The sequence below is a fragment of the Platichthys flesus genome, chromosome 1, assembly GCF_949316205.1.
Source record: "Platichthys flesus chromosome 1, fPlaFle2.1, whole genome shotgun sequence".
In the NCBI taxonomy this organism is placed as follows: Eukaryota; Metazoa; Chordata; class Actinopteri; order Pleuronectiformes; family Pleuronectidae; genus Platichthys; species Platichthys flesus.
In genome coordinates this window covers 16993389-17012615 of record NC_084945.1, presented here as the reverse complement: position 1 = coordinate 17012615, position 19227 = coordinate 16993389, and the positions used below count along the sequence as shown (strand labels likewise).

Sequence of the window (19227 nt, the reverse complement as noted above, 5' to 3'; positions counted from 1 at the left end):
GAAAACTTTTTTATTAAGAATTTGGCTTCTCACAGACGTTTTAAAATGCTCAGTTAAAGCAAATGAGGCATTTAGGTAGGCGTAGGTTCTGTTTGGTGTGTTGTGATGTAACTGCTCCAGTAACACGGCCAGGTACATATTTGTGAGAATGATGCAGAGCTATAATAAAGCTTTAAATCTGTCTTTTATATGAAAATTGGTCTGCCACACAAATGTATAGGGGATCACTGCAGCTAAGACGCACGTGTATAGTCTATGGAAATACCCTCTGCACACTATACAATAAAATAAAGGAGACGATCTGCACGTCTAAAACTCCTGTTAAAGTGATTTATTTGATGTTTTGAGGGCCAGGCTCTTCCTCAGACTTGTGATGCAGAACAGAGTCAGACCAGGTGTAACAACATGGCAGATAGAAACCCTCTTGCAATTGATGCTCTTTTAATCTGACAAATATTTTAGACTTGAACTCGCTGATCCATGTTCAGCCTTAAAGACAAAATCTTTCTTTGCCGCCACATAAAGTCTCAGGACTCCTGTCTTACAACATCTTGAGATCATGTTCTCGACCACAGCAGTTTTCTCTTTGCTCAACTTAGTTATCTTATGTGCTAGGTGGTTATAAGGTGATAGTAAACCCACACATTACCATCGTTAAGCAATAATAGATGAAAGACTTCGTTGAAAGTGTATTCACTTAGTTAATGTAACGACTTTTATGATCATATTTTTTCCCAGATTATCTTTGGTGCAGTTAAAGATCAAACCTAACTTTCACTGACACTTCTGGTATGAATGTGTTGTCATTATTAGGGAATTGCATTTGTGAACTAGAATGTCACCACACTCATAAATATCAGTCCGCCTAAACATGCCTGGTTTATTGCCTCATAATCCGCAAATTATTCTTTGAGAAATCCAGGTAAGTGTTGAAAAAACGTCCTAACTTTCAATGTTTAAGAAAGTGATGCAAAAATGTTCCCAGATCTGGATCCATACCAAAGCTCAGTGACTTCTTCCCTGACCTGTGAAGCATCCTTCAACAAAATGTTGTGGTGATCCGTCACAATAGTCTTTTCGGAATCCTGTTTACAAACAAACAAACAAATGCCTGTTAAAACATAAAATTCCCTTGTGGATGTCATAAGCATTTTTTCCAAGTGTAAAAGATCGCATGGTATGTTGCAATGATCCTTCCTAATAGTTTGGATGGACTTTTTTTTAATTTACAAAGTTTTATGTTGACAACTGCAATATAGACACAATACAAGATGTTTACAATGTGCATTTATGTGATTAAACACATGTTTACTCCATTTAAACAGTCTGTTGCTCCTGCAACGTGGCTGACAGGCCAGTAGACAGACTTTTTGCCATTACTCTCTGTTTCTGGAAGGTGAATTCTTGAAAGCCAAACAGATCCTCTTCAGGGTAATTTGAGGCCCTCGTAACAGTTGTTCAGGACATCCAGGGCAAAGGTCAAAAGATAAAAAACCTCTGCACGGCTAAATTTGCACATCTGTTTCTGTGCCTCTCACTCCTCCACTCTCTTCACAAACATTAGCTTGACTTCCATCCATCCATGCTCTAACACTACTGTGGGTAACATAAACATGCTGAGTGTCTCCTCAGACCACCGTAGCGTAAGTAGTAATGAATAAGTGTGTGTGTGTAATTTTACTGGGACACACATGGGAGGAACAGCACAAAGTGCGTATTGACTGCGTTTTTTTTCTCAGACTGCAGAGCTATTTGCTTTCCAGTCAAATTCAAAATCTATTAATAAATTAGAAATAACCTTTTTCTCAGTTGAGCCCCTGCCCCCCCAATATGTCTGTGCACGTCCCTGAGAGAGAGAGAGAGAGAGAGAGAGAGCGAGAGAGAGAGAGAGAGAGAGAGAGAGAGAGAGAGAGAGAGAGAGAAAAGGAAGAGCAAGTAAAACTAAACTTTCTACTTTGGTTTGATCATGGTTTGATGGTTAAATCAGGTCAGAGAGGAACCAGCGGAACTAAATACAGAGTTGTCTATGATTTAACTCGGTTGAACCTCTTTATATACAGTCTGTGGGTTTAATCTGTGACTCTGGCGCCCCCGGTGTCTCCTCGCAGCACGTGCAGGCCGCTGCACAGCACCCAGTGGAATCATATGATGACCACAGACCTCCTCTCTGCTCGCACAGACTCGATACTGAAATCGTACAACTAACATTTCCTACAGGGACTGCCCCCACCCCGCCAGCCCCTCTGCGCTCGGCTCTAGCACGGAACCGCACGGCACGGCTCTCTCAACCCAGAAGAGCCAGCTCGGGCCCTCCTCCAGGGCTGCGTTAGCCGGTCTTTGATTGGATTAGAGTCGGCTCGCCTTTGCCCTCTAACCTCGCTGATGGTGGTTGGCTGCTTCCTGCTGCCTCCGCTCCCCCTGACCGACTGAGAGAGCCTGCCGAAGCCGCACGGCGAAGCGCCCTGCACGGACACAGCCGACCGGGACGAGCCGCTTCCAGCCTGAGCAGAGCCGAGCCGGAGCGCAGCCACAGTGCACACACGGGCGGACGGGGGAGAAAAACGAAACAAGGCAGCCATGCGGAGGAAATCGAGGATATTGTTGTGTTTTGCGGTGCTGTGGGTGCTGGGGATAGCCTACTACTTCTACTCGGGGACAGCGCTGGGGCGAAAGGTAGGTTCCCCGTGTTGCTCGACTGTCTATCCCCGGCCACACGCTCCAGTCCCCGGCCCCGGACGGACGTTTCCTTCCAGGACAAAGCGAAGATGGAGCGGTGTGATTCGGCGCTGTAGTGCCGCTTCTCCTCCTCTTTTACCGGGGACTCGCTGTTTTTTTTGTTGCGGCTGCACCGATGCTGTGAGGAGTGTGATAGAGGGCCTGCTAGTATCAGTGGGCAGGCATTGATTTGCGGGAGATGAGTGTGGACAAGGGCAGCAGGGGGAGCGGGGCCGGCCGGGTCGGCGTGCGGGGACCTCCCGCTGTGCCGGTGATTGCTTTCCCGTGGCAGCGGGACCGGTGCACGTCGGCGCCGGGCAGCGTGTCAGCCACTGAACCGCGGCGGCGCCGGTTTACTGTGAGAGCCGGGTGAAGGTGGAGGTATAGCGGAGTGATTGTTGTTCATGTGAGGCTGCTGGCCTGGCTCACAGGGCCGGGGGGTGTTGGGAGGTGGAGGCTTGGTATGGGGTGGGGGGGTTCGCCCATAGAGCACGTCAGCACAAGCGGCGGCTGATGCTGCTGCTGCCCAGGACTGAGTCAGGATCAGGAAGTTTGGAGGCAGACAAGCGCCGGGTTAAATCCCTGATATTCAACATGCTGTGGCTGGCTACATAAGCTCATCACGTTGTACTGTGAGAAGAACCTGGATCCAGTTGGAGTGCACTCCTGTGGGAAAACACACCTACAGTCATTCGATCTATTCCTGAGCTAAAAGTAATGCAGTCTGATTCAGCAGCCATGCAAGAAGTCCTCCTATAATGTCTAGATGATTTGTTGAAGCTGTTATAGGGATCCAGCTGCATGTTTCGCGATAATCGATAATCAGGGACTAAAAAACTACAGTTGAAACAATAAATTGGTCGATTACCTTAAATCCAATCAAGCTGCAACAAGATCAAGATGAACTTTATTGTCCCTTAGAGTGAAGAAATTGTGCTTGGGCTTGTCACCAGTGCTGCAGCCCATAAAACCCACATAAACATGTACACATGTACAAATCCCCCATTATACAACAGACATCATAGCAATTACCTTAAAGATTTACAATACAGAGCACACCTGACCATATTGCAAATACATATGAGTATACAATATTGAGGAGCAACAAGCGAGCAAATTTTACACACTCATAAATTTCAGTTCCCTAAACACGCCTGATCTCACAATGTTAAAGAAAGAGGGTAAAATATTCCTGGATCTAACCCCTGATCCGGATCTACACCAAAATGCAATGGGTTCGTCCTACCACATCCTACCAACATGTTTTGTGGAAATTTGTTGTCTCGTTTTCCTGTTAGCGGAAAACCTAACCTCCCTGGCGCAGGCAATAACCAATTTATGTTTTTTTAAAGTTATTTCTCAAGCAACAATGTGCAAAAATGTGATGCCTCCAGCCTCCAACGTGTGCCTTTTCCTTTATAGAATTGATCGTTTTTAGAATATCTTTGGGTTCTAGATTGAGATCGGATAAAACAAGACACATGAGTAAGTAAAGCCTGTCAATATGACACAGGACAATTCAACAGCAACTCAAGCGGCAGCCTCCAAAATGACCATTCAGTTGAGTCGGCACATCCCTAAACAAGTTTCAACACAAACAGAACCATATAACATTAATGAAGGGAGGAGGAATTGCATGACTGTTGTGTTAGGCAGTATGAGCCGTGTGTAGCTATTACACCGGATGTGTTAATGGATTCTTTGACAACACAGTGTCCATCAGTTTATTTTTAGATCGGTGTTTTCCATTTGGATCATGTAGGTGGTTTACAGCAATGCCTTCAACTCGTTTTATCTAGTCGCACCAGCGGTAACTGGAAAAGTCAGTAGAAGTTGTGGTAATAGTATTGTAATAGGTGTTAAAGTAGTAATGATGATAGTAGCTGCTCAGCCACACTTTATGTATGAGAGGGTACGAATTCCATTCATAATAAACCAGGCCTGCACATGTAAAAGTATGTCACATGTGAAATTGAAGTTCAATAACCTCCAGGTGTTCACATGTACGCTCACATGACTAAGACATGTTGCTGGTGTAAACACTCCATGTTCTCTTTTGTGTTAAGGGGACCCTTGTGCTTGTTGTAACTCTGTCAGTGTGTCCTGTCAGAGTCAATGTAGTCCAGTGTGTCCTGTTTATTTGTCTGCATGGAGTCCTCTGCTGTAGTATCATTTGCACTCTGCCTCTATTGCCCCTATAGATTTGGTTGTGTGCGCATGTGTTGGTGTGTGTGAAGGTCCTGTGTGTATTCCACCTGTTTCCTTGTCTTGTCCTATCTTTGCTTTATTTGCTTTGCTTCAGTCAACCACAGCAGAGCTGTTACTATTCCATTAGGCTGATAGCTTTTTGTGTGTGTGTGTGTATGTGTGTGTGTGGTTGCTAAGAGGGTCAAAGGGGCAATCCATGATAAGTAACTTTCTTTTGACTTGATTTGTAGGCAGCATTAATGTGGAGCTGGGTTGATTGGTGGCACCTGGGTGGGGTCTTTACACACTGGGAGATTTGATCTGTTCAAACAAAGGTGCTGCTGCTCAGGTTAAGTGTTGTTTTTCCATCTCACCGTACTCTACTTTCAAGGAACCATGGCGTTAAGTGATTTCGCTCAGATGTCGTGAAACAAACTTTTGTAGCTGGACTGGAGTTAAGTGAACTTTATCAAAATGCTCAGGGCTCAACAGAGATGGACTTAAGATGGTGGAACTGGCCCCATGAAACCAATTTCAAAACAAATATAATGTTTTTTAACAATGGTCTCAAGCAAATGAGAATTCATCTTCTTTACATTGCAAGTTGTGTGTCACCGAGCGAATACAGTGTTACGACAAACAACAAATCTTAATATTTAATATGTTGGAATTGGAGAATTGTAATATTTACTATAAATTAAATGATTATGGAATATTTATTGTTTTTGTTGCCTATCGATTAAGTGCTTAATCGATAGCTATCAATTCCAAATAATGTCGGCAACAGTTTTTCTGTGCTGACCCCGTCATTTGTTTTTCATCTTGTTTCTTCTCATGACAACAGATGTGTGAATTGGAAACGATTTGAATCTAATGATGTAACAGTTGGTAGGTTTCCAGTTATGGACAAACACTCCCCCTCATGTTCAAAGTGTGAAGTTTGTACGTTCATTCATCCATTTTTGCATTCTGGAGATAATGGTAACTTGTGTGCATGTTTAGTGGCGCAAAGACAATTAGAAAAGGAGCATGTTCACAGATAGTGCTTTAATCCAGGGTCACACCTCACAAAGCCACACGTCGTGTCGTCTCTGTTCACGAGCATTGTGATGAATTCAGTGTTCGGCTGCTTTGGGCTGAGATTTGCTGGCAGCTAATACAGCTAATACACTTTTGAATAATCTTAAAGGACAGTGTCTGTGCCAGGGAAATAAGTACACACACACAGCCGTGACACTGTGGCTCTTTGGATCTAAGCTCTCACCAAATAGCATTATCAGTTGAAAAGTATCCCATTTGGAAGAATGTTGCTCTGTCTGTGTGACACTTCAAAGGCACTTTTTGAACACAGTATCAGTGCCTGCCAGGGATCACACTGCGCCGTTCAGAAATGACTGCTGCCATTTCTCACATGTTCCCTGTCAGCTCTTTTTGACAAGGCAGTAAAAACAAGGACTGAAATGTCACAGCGTGTCTACATCGGTCAAGTGCAATCCTTTTATACAAAATCATTCTTGTACCCTTGGACTTAAATTTGGACCAGCTTCTGTGGAAAGTTTCTTCCTTTAATTAATGTGCACACAGTTAGACAGTGTTCTTTATTCAGGCTCACTGGCTTCAATTCCGTTGATATACAGTGTGAAATAAGAGAATTCAAGATGGGAACAGTCCATAAAGTCTGCAATTATAGAAATATGGATACTTTATATATTTAATGTCATATTTAAACATTATGGTTTCTAATAATCATTCATATTTCTAACCCGTTGGCGTCGGTTGGAAAACAGAAATGCATCTCTACATTTCTATGATGATAACTGTGAAGAATCTGCTCCTTTACACATTTTATAGTTGTATGTGTACATGTGTAGTTGATGGATGGGGAGGCACAGTGTATTGGTTACCTCATAGCAAGAAGCTTGGTCGGTGGTTTGATTCCCAACTACCTATGGGCTGTATGTATGGGTGAATGTGAATTGTACTGTAAAGCTCTCTGAGTGATCGATAAGACTAGAAAAGGGCAATATAAATAGTCCATTTACCGTTTTGTGGACTATCTGTTTCGGTTAATTGGCGATAAACTGCTCATCAGTAAGAGTGCTTGGTTGTTTATCTGTATGTCGCCTCTGAGATAGATTGTCATAAACCCTACAGTATATATTCCCAATGTCAGCTGGGATTAGTTCCAGCTCCCCTCCACCTCCAACCTTGAAAGGATAAGCAATGTAACTAACAGATGGATAGTTGATGCACTGAAAGTAAAGTTTCTCATCTCCTATACACGTTACAGAGTAGGTGTATAGAATGACAGGACACTTTGGGAGACACCCAGCAACTGGACTCCGAACAAACGCACATATCTGTAAGTGCATTGTTGTACACTGGAGGATAATGTTGCAAACATGAGCCTGCTGCCTCATTAAAGTCTTCCTTGTTGGACGGAGCCCAGAGGGAAAAATCCCTCTTTTCCGGCCTGCTCTTGAAAAGCCGACGTCCCACTGTTGAGTCTACTTTTCCTTCTAATCAGTGGCGTGAGAGGAGAGCTAAATGGCAGATAGAGGAAGCTGGAACTAAACCAACAAACACTTTAATAAGAAAGATATCAGCTGTTTGAGCAAAGCTGCAGGGGTAGACCTGGATAAGTATTCATGGGGTTGGAGGAGAGCAGCATGGAGACTAAAAGGGTTTTTGGAAATACATATACACTATATACATATCTACATTTAACTGCAAACTGCCAATATTTGCTTGCAACTGAAGATATTTTAAGTCACATTCCATCCCATTATTGCACCATTAAAGCATTCAATAAAAATGTTTACAGGTGGCTTCAGAAATCAACAAATCATGTATTCAAGATAAACTAATCCTTCAATTTGAAATGAAGCCATAACAGATCATCAACTTATGTTAGTGAGGTGCAAACTCTTGAATGCAGAGGTTTAAATTAACTGACTTGGGCGTCGACTTGAGTGACCGATTTTGATGCTTTTTAAATTCTGTGCTATTGAATCTTGCACTTGCAGGACCTGCATGACCTCCAATTTGAATGTTTGCCGACTGAGCAGTTTTGAAGATGTTTGTAGCTTCAGGCAATTTGGGTTCAGTCAGGTTCAGTCCATCCCTCAAACAACATAAAGCACAAGCCTAGAGCTACTAAACAAAGCAACCCTGCCACCATACATCCGTGGCTGTCCTGATTTTCTACAAGACACACCCAAACACACACACATATTACGTCATGTTTGGCCTAGACAGGGTAAAGGGGGCAAAGAATGCTGCTCGAGCAAGGAGAAAAACAGAGGTATGGCTGGTGAAAACTGGGTAAAAATGTAACCAACCCTGTGTTCTCTCACAGCTGCTGCCAAGACTGTCTGGCTTGTCTGCTCCCTTATGCCTCATCCCCTCATCGTATAGCCTGCAGACTGCTCTTCAACGCATTCTGTGAACCGCTCAAGTTAGAACGCAGGAATGAGGATCGTGTCTTTCACAAATCACCTGCAATTTGACATCAGAGTTTTGACCTTTTAAAGTTGTGAAGGCACTTATGAGGCGTGGCAGCTGGCACCCCCAGTAGATCCGCCCCTGGATAGAGCGTTAATTACATAAACTGATAATTGGATTTAGCAAAGCAATTAATGGAGTGGTTTACCCCCCCGAAGCCAAGGTGTGTTGCATGTAGTCAAGACATCCTGCTCATCATGTGTCACTTGACTCATCAATATGTAGATTAGGACAATTATAATGACAAATTTCCATAAATTAAAATTTTACAAAGAAAATAAATATAAGAGGTTGACACATTCATGCCACAATTGTCCAATGTTGTCATGGCGCTCAACTTTCCACCAGAGGTGGATCACAGTGCTGACTTGCAAGTTTTCCTCATTGTTATTAGCTGGAGGATTGAATTATAGTTTCTACTTGGTGGTAGATGATTCAGTGGTGAAATTTTCCTTCCAGCAAACCAAAGATAGAAGAGAAGCAGGAAATTCATCGTCTCAGCACGGATTCAGAGAGTCTGTATAGCTGCCGGGTCCAGAACTCATGAGTGAAAGTTACAGTCTCTGTTATCTGAAGCTGCAGGCGGCCAGTCTCTGCTGGTCTGTGCATGTCTCAAACTTTGGCGTTATCAATACATCTGTCTCTCATTGTAGATTATGTGACTTCACTGGCTCCAAGCATTTCACTGATTTAAAAGTAGAAAAAGTTGATTCAGTGACTGATGAAGATGTTGCATTATCGACGTCGATTAGAGTGCGCTTTGACTTGTTATTTTATGTGTGGCATTAAGAACAAGGTGGATGCAAACCTCCGATCCTCAATCATTTCAGCAACGTCAGAACTATATATGCAAACGTATGTACACACACACATTCACACGTGTCGTGTAACTATGGTACAGAAATCTAGCTAAACCACTTGAGGCCTCAGCAGTTCAATGTGTTTATAAAGCCAGAATTTGCTGTAATTTCAGCCTGCAAGCAGATCCATTATTGCTAACTAACTAAATGCAGTTCCACAGAGCAGACGCTGAATCAATTAAATGCTTGAATTATGCTGGAGATCCCCAGGTACGGACTCCTTCACTGATGTATAGCTTTTGTATGAAACTTATGTGTGTGCGGGTTTAATTAATGTTCAGTTCCTGCAGATGTTGATCTGATTTAGATCTGATAAGATACAGAGATATCAAAGAAGTTGTGTTTTTTAGGTTCTAAGTCATTTTATGAGTTAAATGAAAATCCTCATTTAAGTAATTGCTTAACTGTTTCTTTAGAGTCACACAATTTAATGCCTGGGAGTTCGAGGAGAGAGGCAGACGTGTTCGTGTTCGTGTTCGTGCGTGTGTGCGTGTGTGCGTGTGTGTGTGTTACTGACTGTGCATGCTCCTGACGGTCCTTTGTCCGGTGTTGTATTTATGGATATACAGTTTGCACATGACAAAAGTTCACATTAAAACCTAATATATAGAGCGGATTGTCTTAATATAGGGATGACATTGTCAAATTGCCAACGCGTGTACCAAAGTCTTTGCAGACTTGTATCGACATTTTTCACAGTTGGGAAAACACTTTCCAACTTTTCCAATTCCACTTGAATGCGCAATCATTTGCTTGAAGAACATAAAACTCCACAGGCCTCTCTGCGATAACTAACCATAGTGGGGCTTAGCAAACATATTAAAGCGTTTTACTGTAATTGTGAAAAAGAACGATGGAAAAGGTGAAACATTTTGAGATTGGGGTAGAAAGAGAGTGTGGCTGGATCCAAATTAGAGAATGGTGAGCTGTGTGGAGTCTGGGAGCTTTTACCTCCTCCAGTCAGAAGGAGTTAGTTCTGATCTACCAGCCCTGAATCCAAATGACTGACCGGCCGTGCTGAACAGACGGATAGCTGTTGACATACCAGGAAATAGACTGAGACGTTGCCAAGAATGAAGATAAATAGTTTAGGTCGATTTTTTTTAAATGGCAGTTTATATCTATTGATAAAACTGACATCTGCTCTCAGGGATGATGGCCACATGCCTATCTGTGGCAAAGAAAACAACAGTTTTTACTTATTTGATATAATTTAACTCATTCCACCCCTCGTGGTCATCAGTAGGTTCTTTGTGGTTAAACATAATAATATGCTGTGCATGTGCTGTAAACTGGATTATTTTCTTCTCATGATGATTTTCTTCCCTGGCAGATGCCATGCATTCATAGAAAAGTGAAGTAAAGGGATAAAGCTGTCCATTGTTCCAAGGGACGAGCGCTGAGACAGGAACATTTCAGGGATCAATTTTTTCATTCAACAGATCAGCCCCTGTTTATTCAATTTGTCACAGAGACAAACTATTGTAGCTGTGTTATAGTTGACATGCTCGGAACATGGCAGTCAGTTCAGCAGTAATCTGTGTTTCCGTTATCTGCCTAAAATATTCAAAGAGGCCTGATACGGAGTGGAGGTGGTCATGGTGTTTTGCTTGTGTCCCGTTTGTGGCAAGGACAATGAAGTCACTATTCAAATGACAGCGATAACCATAATGCTCCCACACTGTTGACTTGATGTGGCCGGTGAAATTGAAAGGTTTCCAAATCCCTCTCAATCCGATTACACAAGCGCGACGCCACGTTGGAATTTAATAGAATCAGTGTAATGTGTATTATTTACAAAATATACAGCTGAATGCTCATTTATGCTGCCTTTACATAAAAAATGAGATACGAGCATTGCAAATGGTTACTGCCACTGCCCACATACTTCCATGGCTACACTGCACAGATGGTCTTTTGTTTCTATATCTGTTAGTTTCAGAATACAGATACAGACAAAACCAAAAGGCTCCCTCTTTTTCTGAATAAATATCTAACGTTAACATTACAAAATCGAGTTGGGGTATCCCAGATACATTGTCCAGTTTTGTGATTTGTAGTCTTCAAGCATTTCTTTAGCTGTTTTTTGGTCACAGTTTCACAATCATTGCAACATGCGGCCACTATCGGATTTCAGAAATTGAATTATTGTTTCTTTGTGAAAATCAGGGGGGAAGTCAAGCTATCTGCCACTGTTAACAGGCTCATTACGATTAAAGATAGGGGCATTGGCCTTTTAATCTTTACTATAATACTATTATTAATACAAACACGCTCGACAAGATATGCATCAGCTCTGCAGAGAATATTTTTGCTACATCCACACCACTTCCTGTGTCTGTTACTGCAGACTTACAAAGCAGATACAATAGTGAGTCATCCAGGCCACCCGGCTCCTCCTCAGACGTGTGTGGATCTGTCAAAGAATCCTGATGCTGACTGTGCTCATCGTACTCAATGTTGAATGAGCTGCTGATCTTTCTGAATATTTGTTTTTGACATAATCTCAAAAATCAAAATAAATCACTTTATAATGTACCGGCATCAAATATTTAGTGCACAAAATAATTTTAGATGTTAAGTATAATCTCATACATGATTCATGAAAGATAATCCTAAAACACTTTGCAGTGATGACTCCCCCGTAATGAATCAATCGGTAAACATGTAGAGAGAAGGTATACACAAGGGGCTGTCCCATTAGGCGTGTTTTATAGTGAATGGTTGTAACTGCAGCATAGCAAACTCCCATTGGTGATGAAACTCGGCAGCGTAAGTGATTTTCAAAATGGAAAAAATCTCCAAATAATGTCTGGCCATGTGCCAAAGTGATGGGTACCATCAAATGCTCGTCTGGTGGGAGATGTTAACTTCTCAACCTTCATCACATCATGACCATGTGATAACAAACTGGTATTTGGTTCATCTATCCTGTAAGAAAGAAAACACAGCCAACACCAGCTATTTGTGGATTGTCTTCCACATCTTTCCTTAAGTGATTCTCTTAGTTTCAAATTTGCATTTTCTTTATGCTTTCGCAAGTCCCTGCAAAAGTTGTATCATCAATGTCCATTAATGTGATTAGGGGCTGCTCAATCTTGGTATGACTCCTTAGCCTATTTTGTTATTCAATGTTTTTCATTGTAAATTTTAAGCTCTGGTATCTGCCTGTGAGATTAAATAAGCAAAGTCCCCTTCTTGCTTCTTCACTATTTTACACTGACAACTGCTCTGCAGGAAGAAAGAGGAAGAAGTTGCAGATTCTATCAAAGCAATATAGATCTATCGAACTGATTTCAAGCCCATAATCTACATATTTGACAAGGACCTACTCCACTGACTCCTGCTACTGAGGCTACTTGTGATTTCTCCACCATCATAACTCATTGATACAGGACTGGAATTAACACAATGCTACACACATACACCAAGTTCAAAATCCACATTTTTGGTTTATGATTTTATTGGTCAAGACTTGTAAAGAAGAAGCTTGTAACTTGTCTTCTGAAAAATTTGTTGAAATGAGTTTCAGGAAACAGAGTTGCTGACCTGGCTCTACTGATTTTTTTTTTCCTCATATACAGGAGGAGAATGACTAACTGACTGACAAACAAACTTGTGCCTTATACGAGTACGAGTGTAAGAGTCCCAATGCAATGGATAGAAGTGGATGAAATGAATACAGTGTGTGTGTGTTTTTACACGTTTTGTTACATCCGCAGGACTTATTGCACCATAAACATCCACCTCATGGGGACCGAAGCCTGGCCATACTGATGCAAACACAATTTTTGAGGACCTGGTTAAAGTTAAGTGTAAGATGTGAATTGTGGTTAGTAATGAATTGGTTATGGTTACGGTTAGGTACACGGTTTTGGTTTAGCCGTCCACAATGATTGAATGTCAATACAAAGTCCTAAAAGGGGAAAAGCTGGGTGTATGTATTAGTGTGTCGGAAGGAACAGTGTCTTAACAAGGATAGCTATGCAAACACAAAAGAGTCTGTGTGTTTGTGTGCACAACCACAGCATGTCCTACCACGAGCTAACTTTTCCTGTGGGCTTGTTTCTCCTCTCAGGGACACGTCATCAGATTTAAGAATTTTGTGTTTGTATCTCAGACTGTCATGTGTTTATATGCCAACTCAGTACAGTATTTGGCAACACAAAGGGTTTTTCCACTCAGTCCTTCAAGTCAAGTTGCTGTGTCGAACCTGGATGGCTCAAAAAGCTGTAAAAGAATAAGGTAGCTTAAATAGCAGCAGTAGTCATCTTCTTGAGTCTTTGAAACCCTAATGGAAAAAAAAAACTGAAAATCAGACCATTTGCCAAAATAAATAGTCAGGAAATACTGTGCTTTAAAAAACAGACTGCTACTGTATGGTGTGTTCCTCTGCTGACAGAAGCCTTGGTTGGCCGTTCTGTGAAAATAGACGAGTGCATTTCCAAATTAAACTTCATGGTAAAGTATACCTCTCTTTTTAACATTAACCCTTCGTTGGAACCTAGACCCAGCACGGAGGTTTATATGAAATGGGGAGAGCGTGGCCTAGGGGATAGAGCGGGTGCTCTGCAACAAGAAGGTTGCCGGTCCGAATCCCACTCTTTCCCATCTGCATGCCTAAGTGACCTTGGCAAGAGGTCTAAATGGCCCCTCATAAAATGTTGAGTGTACTAAAAATGTAAGTGGCTTTGGACTAAATGACATGTAATGTTATGTAATGTGTTTCTTCACTTTCAGACTAATTCTGCTGCCTCAGCACTGTAATTGTATTACTTCATGTTCAGTGACCTATGGTAGGAAATGCTTTGTTACTCCAAAATAAGTAGCTGTACCCATCAGTTCCTCTGAGGAGAACTAGTGTTGCCAACAAGTATTTGAAGCTCAGTCGAGTTTTGTTGTCAGTCATAAACGACAACATATTTTAGGAGGACTTTTTTACAATAGTGACATTATTTCTAAAGAAAACTGACTGAAGTGTGTAGTTTCCATTAGTGGCCGTGTGTTATGGTGTAAGTTATTAAGTTAATTGTGTGTTTGTCTGCTCCCCGTTAGCATCTCCATGTCACCAACTCATTATCTACTGTGTAAAAGGAACCAGGCTAGTGGTCATTTCATACTTCATTATACTGTCAGCCAAAGAGTCAGTAATACTGATGGGCGGTAGGACAGGTTGTGTTATTGCCTTGTTTGAAAATACTCATCCAACTGGGCTAATGTTCAGTGGCAGAGCTGAGTTCCTCTCCATCATCCAGCTCTGTCTTCACTACAGTTGGGCTTGTAGTTTACTGAAGTTGTATTGTGCAGATATTTGGTTGACACAACAGTTCTCTGCTTTCTATATTCATCTGGATAACATCTCAGCCGGCAAAGGTTGTAGACGAGAAATGAGAAGGTGCTTTTGCTTCTAGCTCGTTCTAAAATCGAGGATCAACTTTTGTGTATGCGTGTGTCGATGTGTTTTCCCCTGACTCAGGCCATATTTATGTTAACTCTCCAACAGGCCATATGGTAATGCAATTTCTCTCCCAGCACCTTTCCTTCTATTTCCTCCTGTGTATTTGCTTTTTTGTCTTCCTGTCTTCACAAGCACACTTTTCTCTCTTCCCGTGCATACTTGCTTTGTCATGCTATTTGTTTAATGCTGTTTGTTCTTTTGTTGTTCTTTTGAAGTAGGCTAGGAATTCAGTTGCTTACCCAGGGAGCCAATTATGAAAACACTGTCAGAAACACAATATTCCTGCCATGTACAGATCTTGCAGAAACAGGTCCCTGACCCACTTTTGGGCCTAACCCACGGTTTTAGAAACCACAGATACAGAGAGAGTAACAGAATATCATGTGCTCTTGGGCCAGCAGGGCCTCTTTTTTTTTTCTTTTTTTTTTTGTGGCTCTCTGCATTTTTGCCTTAAAAGGTAAGTTTGATTTATCTGCGATTTCTGCGTAGGTGGGGGAGGAGTAGATGTGATTGTGTCACATCCCATTAAGCTGGGCTAAGAATAGCTTAAACCAGCTAACACCTGATTTATTTGAAATGGGTTGTTGCAAATACGCACTCTGGTCTGCCTGTCATTTGGACCTGCCAGGTTGGAGACCTTGCCAAGTCATACACTTTACATTCGCAGGTACATCTTTCACGTGACAGGACACAGAATGTTAGGTTTTGTATCACTCTTTCTATTTGCAGATATAGGACAGTTTCATTGTCCAGTCCCTGCTCAGGGTATGATGTTCTCACAGGTCACCATACCACCCCACGTGTTAACCATCACCCACGAGTGTGCAACTGCAGCAGCACCACAATATGTAGCCATAAACAGCTAGAAAAGATGGCCATGGTTCTTGTCAGCTCACTGATTAAAATGTATGAACGCAGCTAAATGAAATTTCACTGTCGGAGCTGTAATGGCAGAATTGAGATAAATTGTGGCACCAGAGAATTTGTATTCCGCCTGGACTACGGTCTGTGTTGTTTCTGTTTCTGTTGTTGGCAGATAACTCTGCTTTCACACTCTATTACTTACAGTTCTCATGTTTCCAAAAACAGCATCACGATAGAAATTAAATCTTTCTTTGTTTTTGCACTGCTGCTGAACATGATACTGAAAGTGTCTCTTCGACTTGACTCCTCACTTTATGACTCAATTTGTAGCTGGTTTTGATTCTTGTATTTTGATGCTGTTATTTATTATTGTGACACAATTTGACATGAATTCAGCTGTCTCAGCCCTACTCTGATCTTTTGTAGATAAGGAGTTAGATTTGGCATCCACACTCCATAGGAGTATCATATTATGTCTTACAGTTCTGTCTGTTGTTTGAATTGCATGCTGTACTGGTTCTGTTTGGGGGAGAAACAGCAGACTGTAAGTAGATCCAGTGTTTGCATTACATTTACATTATATTGCAGACTTTTACTCTTTCCTAACTTGACAAATGAGCAGGAGGTCCATGATATCCTCAGCACTTATACTGCTGGGTTTACACTTGTGTGTGCCATTGGGCCGACCTTTTAATGAATACCAGTTGTGTTGCAGTTGTTCTGTGTGCTGCATCAGCTGCCTTTCCTGTTCATGTGAAATATTAAACCCTTCTCTTTTTGCACGTCACAGCTGTAACGTAATGATGAGGAAAGCAGCCTTTTGAACGAGCCACAGTCAAATGTTTGTGATGACTGAATCTAATTATGAATAATGCACACTGAAACCAGAAGACACCTCTACACTATCGGACCAGCCCATAAGTACAGCTTGATAAAGGGCTGTTATATTATGCTGACACCCATTACAAGATAAACCTGAGTTGGAAGTGTGTAATTAACTTTCATAAAAAGTCTCACATCTGCTCCCTGTGTGTAACTCCAGCCTGATAAACATGTTAATATAGCAAAAGCTGAGATGCTGTCATGATCCTGCCGTGTTTACAGCGGAGAGGCTGTCTGCTGTCTGTGTTGTAACACACACACACACACACATGTGACCAAGTCACCTCAAAGAGGCCCAATCAGGACCAGATGTTTTAATGATGCATAAAAAGAATACAGCTGCAACCTAACTCAAAAACAAGTGTTTGTTCAAATGCACCAAAAGAACGTCCTCCTCATTCAAACATCATCATCATCGGGGGTGCACACAATAAGCAATCCTGGGAGCCGCTTCTTCTTTTTCTTCTTCTATTGTTTAATGCCGGCTCAACTTTCTGCATTTCTCTGAAGTAACCCAAAAATTATTTTCACTCTGCACAGAAACCAAATCATGGTTTAGATTGATCTGGAATCTCTTTTGGCTTACAAAATTGTGTTCAGTGAGGGATTAAGAGAAGGAAAATCTTTTCAGGATGTCACACAGCAGGCTTCAGGCAGTTATGTCTCATTATTCGCATTGCATATTAAAGCTGGAATAACTCCCATTGGATCATAGATTTGACTTGCTGACCTATAGCCCTGTGCACTGTCTGCATTGGTGCTTTTAGAGGATGTTATTGGTGCCAGGCCAAGGATAGAATATGTCTGGTTTATGTCCAAACAGGATTGTGTCGCCATCCATTAGTTCATCCTCCTGCAGCGGAAGCTAGAATCCAGCTCTGGCACGTCTGTTCAATTTAGCAACCGATGTGTATAGGTAGTAATAATGTACGTGCATAGAGTGCTATGGAAAATCTAGAGCAAAGGTTATTTACTGTATGCATACATATATATTTCAACACTTGGTCTTAAATTCACATAAACAACACACAAAGTACAACATACATAGTCATGTAGAGACTGTAACTCTTGGCTTCGGTTCAGACTAAACACACACGATCAGCAACTCCTGCACGACATTCTCATCCATATGTGATACCCATTCATGAAAAATACACCCTCTCGCTTGCTGGCAGAAAACATTCACCCTTGTATGGGAAAGAAAATATTTATGGACGTAAAGCTCCTTCCTGTTACACCCCCCCCCCCCTCCCCCCACACACACACACACCCCTCTGGTATGAGGTAACCTGCTGTGTAACGGGACTTTAACATTGATGACCTCAGCGTCGTCTGGGGGGGTCTTCATCCACATGGTGCATTGTACTATTTGCAATTTCAATTTTTCTGCCTTTTTATTTTGTGCAATACCCCGTCATTATATTCTCTTAAAAAAGCGTCAGGAGCTGTAATTTCCACAAATCATCATGATCATTACCATGCGCCAAACAATTGAACCAAAGCGCTTCCCATCATTTAGATTCTCTTAAAGCAAGAAGGAAGGTTTTTGGTAGTAGTAATCACAGACCACCGCTGTGGTCGAGGGAGGGACGGTCATTTACTGTTCGCAGGAGAGAGGAGGAGGAGGCAGCATCAAAGGAGGCAGGGAGGAAGGAAGGGAGGGAGGAAAGGGGTGTAGGGAAAGAAAAGAGAGTAAGCAAGTGGTTGATGAAAGAGAGAATTGGTGAATTTTAACTTCCCCAGCCCACCACCCTAATGACTTACTTTTTAGCCTCTGCTGACACACTAGGATGATTCAGCACTCCACTCGGTCTCCCCCCTCTGCCTCATCTTCCGCTCTCATCCCCCCCCACTCTTTTCTCTTCCTCCTTGCCTCTTACCTCATCTTGTTTAGCGATTCCTCTTTTTCGCCAACAGTGCTTTCCCTCGTTTCCGAAAATCGAATTCGAACCTGCCCATTTATCAGGAGTCATTTGTTCAAATTATTTCTTAAACTCCCGCCGTCTTAACAGCAAGGGGAACGAGCAGCTTCCACAATGCTGATTCATCATTACCACCAAATGAAAACCGGACAAAAGATTTCAGGAAGTGAAATTTAACAATTTTGTTTGTTAGTGTGGTGAATGTCGAACTGTCTTTGGTACTTCTGCAAATAAATCATCTTTTGAGGTCGGGTAGAGAGATGAAAACCACTTGATAACAGTAATGTCTCATGATCATATATCCCTTGTTTTAGTCTTTCCACTAGCTCCCTGTCTGTTTACAGATTTTAAGATTATGCAAACTAGTTTTAAGGCTCTCTGTGGTCTGGAGCTATATCTCTGAGCTTTTTGTACCATATGTCGCCGCATGTACTTGCTGAGGTCTTTTGTCTGTTCCAGGATTACCATTAAACAAGTGGTCAGCCACCTCAACGATTTCTTGGCCCATGATGGTGACCATATCATCATCTGATTCCGATTCTCTAGAAATCTAATTTTGAATTTGCTATGAATAACATTCTATAATTTTTATCTTTTCGCTTAAAGCCCCTTTGGAAATACAATAATTCAGTTATATTGTATAGGTTTGGGATATAGCAGCTGTCTCTAAATGTGATTATCCTGCAGTTGTTCTTCTCCTTTTCGCATGATGACATGTTTCACCATAGACACCTATCGGTTAGCAGGATAATTTAATATTCATGAGTGCTTTGCAGCCATTTATGGCTGAATGTGGGCGTGTAGAGGGCGGACTGAGGCAGATCCACGTATGAAC

General features: G+C 41.9%; 1 protein-coding gene across 3 annotated transcripts in view; it reads left to right on the top strand.

Moving 5' to 3' along the window:
- Nucleotides 1–2277: 2277 nt before the first annotated feature.
- Nucleotides 2278–19227, top strand: part of galnt2 (UDP-N-acetyl-alpha-D-galactosamine:polypeptide N-acetylgalactosaminyltransferase 2) — a 47896-nt gene continuing 30946 nt past the window's right edge. The window contains exon 1 of one of the 3 annotated variants that reach the window (XM_062386969.1): nt 2278–2673. In XM_062386969.1, coding sequence (XP_062242953.1) covers nt 2578–2673 — 96 coding nt within the window. In that variant the 5' untranslated portion in view covers nt 2278–2577. The remainder of the gene's footprint in view (nt 2674–19227) is intronic. The other 2 variants (XM_062386961.1, XM_062386977.1) reach the window with 2 other exon arrangements.